At 38.3% G+C, this 12,882-nt stretch overlaps 1 protein-coding gene across 1 annotated transcript; it reads left to right on the top strand.

The window, feature by feature from the left end:
• Positions 1–863: 863 nt before the first annotated feature.
• LOC149173721 (uncharacterized) lies at positions 864–1,247 on the top strand. The gene has a single exon (XM_089426805.1). It carries the CDS (start codon positions 864–866, stop codon positions 1,245–1,247), a length of 384 nt encoding a protein of 127 aa, XP_089282931.1.
• The last annotated feature ends 11,635 nt before the right edge of the window (positions 1,248–12,882 follow it).

The following is a 12,882-nucleotide window of genomic DNA, read 5'->3' as shown; positions in this document are numbered from 1 at the left end:
AGTATGGAGAACGTGGAAAAGCCCGGAAGAGTGGATGGATCAGCTAACTGGAGAACAAAAAGAGATATACCAAAAGGAGATGCAGACAAGAAGGATTCCCATGGACCAGACATCTTAAGATGGGGTCACACAACTAAAGGAAAATTTTCAATTAAGGAAGCTTATCATCTTTTAAACACAGGAGATCCAGAGGATATGCTAGGTACCTGGAAGCAAATATGGAACAGTAACTGGTGGCCGAAAGTAGCTCATTTCTTATGGCTGGTTGCCAAAGGCCGTATTCTAACCTGGGACCAAATCCAAAAAAGAGGTATTCATGGCCCCTCAAGGTGCCCTCTATGCAAACAGGAAAAGGAGACACAAGAACACCTCCTAAATTCATGCTCAGAAGCCCAGCATCAGTGGGAAGAGGTTAGGAGACTCTTCGGTAAAACCAACCGAGACCAGCAGAGCATTAACAACACCATTAAAATCTGGGAAAAGGTCAATTTACAAGCCAGGTGGTTAAAAGAGCCTGGAGCTTAGCAGTTGGGATGAACATGTGGATGATCTAGAAAGAGAGAAACAAAAGAATCTTTCTAAACAAAGAGATGACAAAGGACCAGCTATGGGAAAAAACTGTGAGCCAGAATGGAGAAGACTGGGAGGTAACGTAGGAAGAGGAGCAGATCCTTAAGAAACTCAATCTGAATCAAGGGATGGTCGCCCCCTAGTTATGGAAAGAGCCTAGGTCGGTATACAATGGCACCACGCATTATACTAGACCCCCGGCTGGATTTATTAAGCTAAACTTCGACGGTGCCTCCAAAGGGAACCCAGGCCCAGCTGGGATTGGGGGTCTTTTTAGGGACGATCAAGGAAGGATGAAATGGATTTATGCAGACAACGGAGGTATTATGAGTAACAATGAGGCAGAACTGATGGCAGCTCGCCAAGGTTTAAAGATAGCTATTAGGAATGGGTACAATAACCTGGAAGTGGAGGGTGACTCTCAAATGGTTATTCATGTTCTCAAAAAACTTAACAATGGTACCTCCTGGGACAAAGTCACTCAGAGTTGGAGGACTGCCAGCCTAATACAAGAATTGGCAATCATTCTTCGTAGATTCGATTATATGATTATCAAACATGCTAAAAGAGAGGCAAATAGAGCAGCAAATTTCCTTGCGAATTGGGGATGCCATGAACAAGGAAGAAAAGTGGATAATATATGGACGAGCTATTCAAAAGATTCAAGTTTTGAATAGCTTTGCTCGATACTCAACCAAGATAACCATGAAGACACGACCCAAAGGCAGTAGGGACAGTTGGCTCCCGATCGGGATGAGGAAACGTGGCGGTGATAAAGGCAGGAGCATTTATCATAAGGACAGGAAAGTTGGAGGTGACCATAGGGATCAGGCTACCTTCCCAACAAACGAAATGAGTATTCGGTCAGATCAAGGTTCAAGTGGCAGAGGTGGGAAAGGTGGTATGCAGTTGATTAGGAGAAATGGCGGTGGTAATGGGAGGGAGAAAAGGACGGTGACGAAGCATAATATGAAGGTGGTGGGGGGTAAGGGAAAGGATAATGCAGACAGAGTGAAGGAGGAACGGATCGAGGAGCAGGGCGGAAACATTACCAGGGTGAGCGAGCTTGGGAGAAGATAGAAGATAGAATGGCTCGGCAAGGTCGAAGGCGTGGTCGCGGAGGCAGAGGTCGTCCGAAGCAAAGCATCCAGGGTGACAGAACTGTGGAAGAACCAAGGGACCAGCGCAGAGGAAGGCAGTCAGCCCAGACTGCGGCCCAAGAGGCAGCCCGTGCTTATCAAGAAGACACTGATGAAGACATTCGTCATATAATCCAAAACCTGGAATCCAGAGTCATGGAAGAATAGTCGGGTTCAGAAACTGAAGAGTGGGCTGCTATGGTTAGTGACCCAGGTTACACAAGGGGCAGACAGACTCTCTATCAACGGTCTCTACACATTTATTGGATTCTGAAGAGCCTTTTGGCTAAGGCACTAGAACAAGTTGCTAAAGAAATGGCTGACATCACCAATGGATTGCCAAACCTACAGAAGGAAATGAAAAATTTCCAAGTCATTATGATAAACCAGAACAATAAGTTGGAGGAGATGTCCCAAACTTTATCCAAGATGGCTGGCCTGCTCCCAAGCCAAGAAGATCATGTGAATCTCCCTATGGAAACTGACAAGGAGAATGGAACTAGAAAGGCCTGATGTTGTGGACGAGATGCTGGAGGTTTTTTGTTTCTCTACCTGTATAGTCTTATGTTAAATAGAAGCTTAATAGGTAATTTTAGTTGCTTGGTATATATAGCCAGTATGGACAGAATTATCAAATTTTGGTTTTGGAATGCCTATAGTAAACTTCGGTGGCCAACAGACCTGGTTTCCCCTCAGGGTAGGTTGAGGCCGCCACAACAGTGTATTTGGTCTTTATGTTCAGTTTGGATAGAATGAATGGAACTACCTTACAAAAAAAAAAAAGGTATTGCTATTTACTTTTTACAAGTAGATGACATTGTAAATTGTATGAAGAATCTAGGTGGAGAAATAAAGGAGGCTACTATAGTAGAGAAATTTTTAAGATCTCTATCTTCTAAATTTGAGTCAAAAGTATTTGAGATTGAAGAGAAGCAAGATCTACAATCTGTTACCGTTGTTCAACTTCATGGCACTTTAACTGCCTTTGAAATGAGGAAAGGAGGTCCATTAGAAATCAAAGAAGCCACTTTCAAAGCCTCTAGAAAGGGAAAAGAAAAGGAAGATCTCAAGGAATCAAGATATATATCATAAGAAGACAAGGTAAAATTTGTGAAGAAACTTCAACTGGGTACCTGAAAATTCAGAGGTAAGATTCCCTTCAAATTTTTTGCTTGTGGTAGAGTTGGTCATTATGTTGCTAAATGTCCTCATAAAGATAACCACGAAAAAGGAAAGATTCTACAAAAGGTAATAGGAAATAGTTTGTTAATAGAATAATTTATTATACTCATGAAGATAGTTATGGCATGTCTAATAGTGATGAAGGTGAATTTGATCAATATATTAAACTACTCATGGCTTATGAAAATGATAAATTTATGGATGCCTCAGAAGAAGAAGATTTTCTTGAAGAAATCACTCAACTCAAAATCTGCTTGGAAGAAAAGAATATAGTCATAGACACTTTGACACATCAACTCACGGAAAAGGAAAAGCACAATGAAAAATTAGAGTGTGAAGTAGTGAGTCTAAGAAAGGAACTTGAGAAGACAAAGTCTCTGAATCTTAGATTTGCTAAAGGATCAGAAACATTAGATGAAATCATCAAGATTTAGCATTCTCCTCTTATAAAGACTAGTCTTGGATACACTGGAGAATATCCCAACCAGAAAATGTTGCATCCATCACCAGAAGCTATCGTAATGTAGCAAAATCCAGTCAACAATGTGTCAATCCTCAACAAAAGCCTAAAAGCACTCCCAAAATAAATCATGCTCATTTTACTCCAAGGTTGAACATTAATAAAAGCACTGATCAAAAGGTGAACAACACCAAAAGATTTTATGGTCACAAAAACTTTTTCGTTAACGGACAATGTTTTTCATGCCAAAACTTTGGTCATAAGGCTGCTTAATGTGTTGCTTACAAAACTATCATGAATAGAGAAGAAATAAAACAAAGGAGTGTGACAGGAATCAAGAAGAGTTCTTATAATAATTTTTCACCTCTTGAAGATGAAATTGAATGTTATTTTTGTAATAACTTTAGTCATGAAGAATTTGAATGCGGGAGCAAATTTCGGCCAACATATCAAAAGGATCAAACATAACCAAACTCCAAGGTATGGAAAAAGAAGGAATTACAGGCATAAATATATGGCATATCTCTATTTGGAGAATGACAATAAAATCAGTGGTACATTGATAATGACAGGTGATAAAGATAAACACATTTCATACAATTCTTTAGAAAAGGAGAAGAATGTCTCTTTTGGAAATGACACACTAGCTGTCATTAAGGGTTAAGGTTATGTTTTTCTAAAGGAAAAGGTTAAAGCTAGAAATGTTATGTATGTTGATGGTTTAAAGCATAACTTATTGAGTGCTAGTCAAATGTGTGATCAAGGAAATGAAGTTGTGTTTCGATCAAAAAAATGTGTGGTTCGTGAGCTTGACATAGAAAATACCATAATCAAAGGTACAAGAACTCCAAACAATATATATATACTAGAAGGAGGTCAAGAACAATTTTATCTAAGAAAAATGGAAGAGAACTGGTTATGGCACAGAAGATTGGGGCATCTAAGCTTTTCCCAAACAAGAAAATCATGTAGGCTCAAGGTTGTTCATGATCTTCCAGATATCATCATCCTAGAAAATACCATCTACAAACCATGTCAATTCGGTAAGAAAACCATAGTTCAATTCAATGCCAAAGAAAGATCAGCAAGTAAGCCTCTTGAACTCATTCATATTGATTTGTGTGGACCAACAAGGAAAAATACACCTCGTGGAGAAGAATACTGCATTTTATTCCTTGATGATTTTTCTAGAATGTGCAAGATTGGTTTACTAATACACAAAGATGAAGCATTTGAAAAGTTTAAGGTCTTTAAAACTTTACTTGAAAATGAATTAGATCTAAAAATAAAATGTCTCGGATCTGATCGAGGAGAATTCATATCAGATGATTTTTTTGAATTTTTTGAACGACATGGAATAAAGAGACAGTTCTATGTTGCCATAACTCCTCAACAAAATGGCATGGTGGAAATAATGAATAGAACAGTTCAACAAATGGCTCAGGCTATGCTTGATGAGTTTGGAACTTCTAATACCTTCTGGGGTGAAGCTGCACATACTGTAGTAAATATTCTCAACAAAGCTCATGTAAGTGTAAATAGTGATCGAACTCCATATGAATTTTGGTATGGTAAGCTTCCCTTTGTAAAACACTTCAAAGTTCTTGGAAGCAAATGTTTCATAAAAAAGACTAATGAAAAAATTGGTAAGTTTGAACCCAGAGCAGACAAAAGAATATTTCTTGGTTATTCATCTAGAAGTAAAGGATGCAAATGTTATAATAAGAGACTTTGGAAAATTGTTGAATGCATTGATGTTGTAATCAATGAAGCATGCACAAATCTGAAACAAGTGACATCAGCAAAAGAAGATGGTAATGAAGACAGTGAATTCTTTCTCGTATCAAATCGGAATGATATAGAGGAAAAAACCAATGAAGCATCAAAAGAAGATACATCTGACAGGGAAAAGCTCCATCCATGTATGTTCAAAAGAATCATCCATAATCTCAAATTCTAGGAGAAAAAGGTTCTGGAGTACAAACAAGAAGAAATCTTGTAGGATCATCTAGTTATCTAGCCTTATTATCCTCCATATAACCACAAAATGTAAATGAAGCTAGAAAAGATGAATGTTGGGTTAAGGCCATGGATGAAGAACTTGACCAAGTTGAAAAGAATGATACTTGGGAATTAGTTCCTAGAACTCATGATAAAAATGTTATAGGGACAAAATAGATATTCAAGAATAAGTTGAATGAAAATGGAGAGGTAATTAGGAATAAAGCAAGGCTTGTTTGTAAAGGTTATGCACAACAAGAAGGTATATAATTTGAAGAAACTTTTGCACCTGTAGCTACAAGAAGGTATATAATTTGAAGAAACTTTTTCACCTGTAGCTAGACTTGAAGCCATAAGAATGTTTCTTGCTCTTTCAAGTTTTCAAAAATTCAAATTTTATCAAATGGATGTAAAATCTGCATTTCTTAATGGAGATCTAGAAGAAGAAGTATACGTTGAACAACCAGAAGGATTCATTCGGGGAAATGATGCAAAGCTTGTATGCAAACTCAAAAAGGATTTATATGGTCTGAAACAAGCTCTGAGGGCATGGTATTATCGCCTTGAAAAATATCTTCAACAACAAGGCTTCACAAAAGGATCCGCAGACAACAACTTATATACAAAAATTGAGAATGATAAACTACTAATTATTGTTCTTTATGTTGATGATATCATCTTTGGAAGTAATGAAGAATCTATGAGTCAAAACTTTTCTTTTGTTATGCAACAATAATTTGAAATGTCTACAAGTGCAACAAACAAAAGATGGCTTCTTTCTCTCACAAACTAAATATCTCAAACAGATTCTAAAGAAGTACGGAATGGAAAATTCCAAACAAGTATGTACTCCAATGGTAACTGGATGTAGTCTCAGTTCTAATGATGAATCTTCTATAGTGAATCAACCAAAGTACTGATCTATGATTGGAAGTCTACTTTATCTAATAGGTACGAGACCATATATCATGCATGCGGTAGGAATTGTTGGAAGATTCCAAGCCAATCCAAAGGAATCACATCTTTGGGCAGTAAAGAGAATATTGAAATATCTCCAAGGAACTCAATACTTTGGTAAATGGTATTCTAAAGATACAAATCTCATCCTTCATGCATATACAGATGTGGATTGGGCTGGAAATTTTGATCACTGAAAAATCACTAGTAGAGGTGCATTTAATATGGGATCACGATTAGTATCTTGGCTCAAAAAGAAACAAAGTTTGATTTCCTTATCTACAACGGAAGTAGAATATGTGGATGTTGCATCTTGTTGCACACAACTTCTCTGGATGATGCAAACATTAGAATATATTCAAATTACATGTTCTCCACCCATCTCCATTCGATGTGACAATACAAGTGAGGTTAGTATCTCGAAAAATCCTGTTATGCACTCCAAGACCAAGCACATACCAATTAAGTATCACTTTCTACGAGAAAAAGTGCTTGAACAAAAGGTTAAATTAGAGTATGTTCCCTCCCAAGATCAGGTTGCTAATATATTTACCAAACCTCTTCCCAGAGAAGCATTTGAATATCTCAAACAAAAGTTGGGAGTTTTTTCTGCCTCATCTTGCTGTTAAAACTAGTTTGTTCAGATTCCGAAGATTGTTTTCTATACGCAAATTTCATGAAGCAGAGTCACATATATACGAAATTTTCTATGCTGGAAGTAGTGTATATGTTTTTCTGATAGAAAAATAGTCAGTCAGACTCAAAATCAGTTTCTCACATGCTTGTTCAGTCTGATGTTGATGGATACATTGTGTTGATATGCTTTTCTTATTGATTTTATTTAATTGATGAAGATGCCTTGATGAATGAATTGTTGACAATGCACAGGTAGCATAGGTTCAGGCGGAGCATTAGCCTTCAAAATATTATGCATTGTTGGCATCATGGTTGTTGAATTTAGCTATGGTCTCAGTTATTAAAGCCATTTGATGAAAAGTTCATGTAAATACCTATGGTGTAATAATGTCTCTCTCTGTCATAGTCTATTATGAATGAGTCCTTTTGGACATATGATGTAATTTTTACCCCCTCTATGCATGGGAAGGATGATGTAATAATTGTAATTTCCAGTCATGTATGAACATTTGATGTATCCCCACCTAGTTGGGTTATTGATGTATGTATGAGTCATTGGTGATAGGAAGCTCATACTCACATAGTTGAGTTATAGAGTCATGAAAAATATTTTTGCAGACTCTGCATGTGCTCAGGTGGAGCATGGACAGTATAGTGAATCTCAGCATGTACTAAGGGGGAGAATATCTTGGTCCACCCTTTGCCCTTGATGTCAAAGGGGGAGAGTATCTTGGTGTTGCTTGATATATCTAACAGGTTCTATAGCTTGAAGTGATCAACACCAATATGGTTGCCATCAAGTCCAAAGGGGGAGATTGTTGGAATTATGGTACATGTGTTGTCCTTGATGGAAACCCACATATAGGTCAGTTCAGAATTGATAAAGGGAAACTCACATTGTAATAGGTCTATTCATAGGTAACAGAGTAATGGTACAAAAGAACAGGATGATGGGACAGAGGATTACATATCAGAATCAAGAAATTGAGAAAAGAGAATGTTTTAAGTTGTACACACTGGTTAACCTAGTCCAAGTCGCATATACGTGCAGGTGCATAGAATAAAAGGCACATATACGTATGCACACAGTTTCATAGAAAGAAAAGCACGTATGAGATGGAAAATAACATTAAATAATTCCAAGGGTCCATACCATGGTATTGGCCCACAATATTGAGCGGAATAACGGTTACTTGATCTCATCTAAGAATACCATAGGTTCTAAGTGTTGTTTTGGTGCATTGATCTAAAAATGGGGCACTTAGGCTTCTTGTCTAACTTACAAGAACCTCTCCCACTTCCAAAGCTTAAATATTCCAAAGTCTTTATGATTAAAATATTCCAAAGTCTTTATGATTAATCAATTGCAGAATTAATAAATGCTTGAAAACATAGGTGTATGCTTATGTTTGTTTTAAACTGTTTATGTGTTGTAAATTGATTTTCTTAAATTGATATAAAACATATAACAGTGAAACAATGCAGCAAATGAGCATCACACATAAGATAGCAAGTTTAATATGTAGTTCACCCAAAACTCTTGAGCTACATCTCCCTTAGCTCTAGTCAACTCAACTAGGCTCTTTGGGATTATGGTCTAAGTTCTTTTACAAGCTCCACACTCAACTCCACTAGTTTACACAAAACACAATGGGTTCAGAACACCATCTTATCTCCTGGCTCTAAAGCTCTCAACTCTCTGGCTCTAGGCTCTGGCTCTGGCTCTCAACTCTGGCTTTGGCTCTCAGCTCTGGCTCTGGCTTTGGCTTTCTGCAACTTTTAGCTCTTTGTCTTTTCACTTGACCTCCAAGTGACTCCAAAGACTCCCTCAGTTGCTCTACGCATTAGCTCTTTTTTTGGTCTGCTCTCTTGCTTATGCCTCCTTTGAGATACTTTTTTTTGGCTTTTTGGCTTCCTCAGCCATTTCTCTATGATTCATTATCCTCTGCGGCTCTGCGCTTCTTTGCTCCCTATCAGTTAGACTAGCCATCTGGCTCTGTGGCTCCATGGCTTCAAAATGCATCATTGCCTGTAAAAACACTTGCTTGCGGCGTGGCATGATGATCAAGAGCGGTTATAGAGGTTTCGGGGTCTTCTCATAGGCAAAAAACCCAAAAATTGAGAAAACCCATTAGACAGAGAATGTCTACAAAATACACTATCGGGCGTGATTTTCGGACTTGAAATCCCATTCAATCTCCCCTAAAATCCCTATTGGGTCTGCCATTAGGCATTATATGACATCGCATTGATGTATTGAGCGAGATCCCAAATATAAGGGAAAACATTCAAAAACCCAACAAAATCCTTTTTATTGGACTTCAAATTATATCGAAATCACCCTAATATCGCATCGGGTTTACCTTGGGTCACTTTCACAAGCTCCACCATTGATCTGGGTGATCTCTGATCCAACGGTCAACATGCGGTCTCGGGCGGCTTAAGGGTACGGAGGTTACCCACCCGAAAAGGTGATTTCTCTGCTCCTCCACCAAGCCACGCGTCATTCATTGTATGGGATCGGGGGGATCCGGCCCAATACCACTTACCGCCTAAGGCCAGCCCGAAATCCCGCTTTATCGGAACTCAAATAACATGGCATCATGTTTATAATTCCCTTTCAGGTCTGCTTTATCACTTCGGGTGTCCTTCCCTTGTATTTTGATTTTCATGCCGAAATGCGCCAATACACCGAAAAGTCTCTTTTACCGGAACTCAAAACTTATCGAACCGCACCTATAAATTCCATCGGGTCCAACATTATCACCCCTTTTACATCACTGTGAGGTGATGTTACGATGCGATATATCGCAATCACAAGTCGCGTTAGCCCAGCGGTCCGTCCTTTGCCTCGTGGCATCGCCGATGCCAATCCGACAATATCGGCGATTGCAATATCGCATCGGCCTAGGGTCCTTGCCTTAGGTTATATGCACAAGCCTGCCTCCGACCCAATATGGTAGGGATCAGAAATCGAGGGTTTCTCCCCTTTCCACTTAATTCCGCCTTTTGGACCTCCTCCGATGTGATTTCCCTTTATAAGGGTTTTTTTTCCCATTGTAGGGGATTTTGCCTCTTTTTCCAAAGAACAAAGGGCATATTCTTTCTGCAATAACTTCTGCATCCTAAGTCCATTTTGCCAATTCAAGTTGCAGTAGATTCAGAATAAAAAGATCTCTGCCATGGGGCTATTTCTAGGAACTTCCTTGGTCTTTAATTTTTCTCTGTGAGGAACACTTAGACTTAGGAGTCTATCCAAAATCCATTTTTGATCATGCATTCACACTAAAAGAACTTTTGGTCTCCAAAAAACTGATATAATGATCTGAACAGTAAATGGGAGTAACAACACCCTCTTCTTTCATCCTCCATACACTTGCCTTGCATAGTGCCTTTGAACCAAAGCCTTTGACCACTTTCCTTCCTGGATATGTTGGTCCTCTTGGGAAGAACTGTCTTCCTCCTTGCCTTCTTGCAGAACTCCTGCTAAAATGGTCACAAAAGGTAGTTTGAACTTCTCTACCTTGATCATTGATCCAAGGTGGCTCAAACAAATGTGAAGTACACCTGCTCCACAAAACTTTCATTTGTACCTATTTGACAAGCTGTCAACAACAACTATTAACAACAACATAAATACAGACAACAACTGGATGGCCTAAACTCCTGCTTCAACAAAAGAAACAGATTTCACATCTTGTGAACACCTCCATGTCTTACATCTGCATACAAATGATGGACTAGATAACAAGCCCACAAAACATGCATTTAAAACAAATGACCCTTCAAGTCAAGCATGTAGAAAAAGACCATTAGGACTCTTTTTCAAAAGATGAAACACTTCATCATTATCTCCATCCTGGAGACCATATCAACTTTTCCCAAGTCAATATTACATGCATGTTAAAACAAATCAATCAACCCTTCAAGTTAATTACACACACATGTTCAAAAAAAAGGAAATCATCAGCATCCCTGTGTTCATGCACATCAAGCTCATGCATGCATTTCATCTTTCAACTTTTTCTTAAGCACACTGTACTTTCGAAGCTGAAATGAAATATAATGTTGCAGCAACAAGTGAGTCTTCGACTCAACTTCCTTATTCACCTTCTTGGTAAAATCCTGCAACTTGCATTCCATTAACAAAGAAATGCAAATAGATGCATCAATAGACATGCAATCTTAATTGGATAAGAACTCTAATAATTTCTTACCAATCCCTTTCAAAGGTACTACCTTTGTCTGCACATAAGCATCAACATGTGAATCATCCTGAGACACATCATTCATGGAATCTTCCTTTCCATTTCTCTCATCTTCTCTTTCCACTTTCTTCAACTTTTGTGGAAGTATTGTTGGATTCAGAGTCCAACACTTTTCAGCAAGATGCCCTTGCTTATGGCAGTAAGTGCACTGCATGTGCATCCTCTTGACAGCATGATTTTCCTTGTCCAATGGACCTTTGGCTTCTTGCTTCTTTTCCTTCAAAAGTTTCTTGTATGTGGCCATTCTCTTCCAACATCTAGAAACATTATGGTTATCCAAACCACAAAAGGAACATGCAATTCTTTTCCCATACCTATATGGAAAGTTATCATTCTTTTCACAATCAAAAGGAAAATGTTCAAAACCAGATTTATACCTTTCTCTTTCACCTTTATTTCCTTCATGAGGAGGTGAAGCAAATGAAGAAATGGCTCCCTTTGGAACACCATCAATCTCTTCAAGGTTGTTAGAGTCTCCACAACTCTCTGGTTCAATCTTCTGAAAACCTTCATCTTGCAAATGATGTTTCATGCTATTGCATTCCTCCTAAATACAATCTTCACACTCTTGAGGTAGAGGACCTAAAATGAAACTCCTTCTTGAAACTGTTTCAATGGCCTTCATGGAAACTTTGGAACTTTCTCCGTAAGACTCTCCATAGCCAAGACCCAAATACTTAGGCCTTTCCTCAACCATTATTGGTTCAACAATACCCTGTGCATGCTTACCCAAGCCCTTTCCTTCATAGCCCATCTTGGACATTAGCTTAGAACCAATGCCTCTAGTATGTTTTTCAAAAGAACCAATATAAGAATTCTTAGAAGAATTTTAAGACAAACAGGAACTATTTACCTCTTCTTCAAGCCGATACTTAACTAAGGCTTCTTGGCCAACAAACAGTTGTGTCTCCAACTCATGCATCCTTCTCAGGTTCATATTTGCAATATGAAGTTGCCTCTCCATTTCCTTCAATTTGTTAGAAAGAAACTGCTTCTCTTCCTTCATGGAATTCAACTGCTCTCTACGCATGATGCTTTTCCTTTCATCCTCATACATTTCTCTCACCATATCCATCATGGTGGACAAGTCTTGCTTCATGTCTTCATCAAAGACTTTTGTGATGAAGGAGGAATTTGAGGACTCACTTGTAGAAGTTTTCATTATGCCAATGAACAAAAGAACTTCAAACAAGATTAATAAAGAGCTTATTCAAGCAACCTTTTGCAACAAACCTCTTGTGCTTCAAGGATTTCCTTGAGGTCCTTTGGGGTAGAAGAATGCCTTCATCCATTCTTCCTTCTTGTCCTTCCTAGACTCAGCTATCAATAGCTTTCCCTTCACCTCTGCAAACTCAAACAATAGTCAGTCTGCAAAACAAGTAGACAATCAACCTCTGACTATTTAAACACCTTTCAAACAAGCAATATTTTCTCTGTCAATCAGGCATTCTTATATAACCTTCTTTGAAGGTGGGGTTAATTAATCTAAAGCTCCAATACCACTTGATCTGAAAATGGGGCACTTAGGCTTCTTGTCGAACTTACAATAACCTCTCCCACTTCCAAAGCTTAAATATTCCCAAGTCTTTATGACTAACCAATTGTGGAATTAATAAGTGCTTGAAAACATAGGTGCATGTTTATGTTTGTTTTAAACTGTTTATGTGTT

This window comes from Pinus tabuliformis, chromosome 4_2 (assembly GCF_031772625.1).
Source record: "Pinus tabuliformis cultivar Carrire ecotype Pingquan chromosome 4_2, CPIR1, whole genome shotgun sequence".
Taxonomy (NCBI): Eukaryota; Viridiplantae; Streptophyta; class Pinopsida; order Pinales; family Pinaceae; genus Pinus; species Pinus tabuliformis.
The sequence above is the reverse complement of the archived record's forward strand: the minus strand, read 5'-3'. Positions and strand labels throughout refer to the sequence as shown.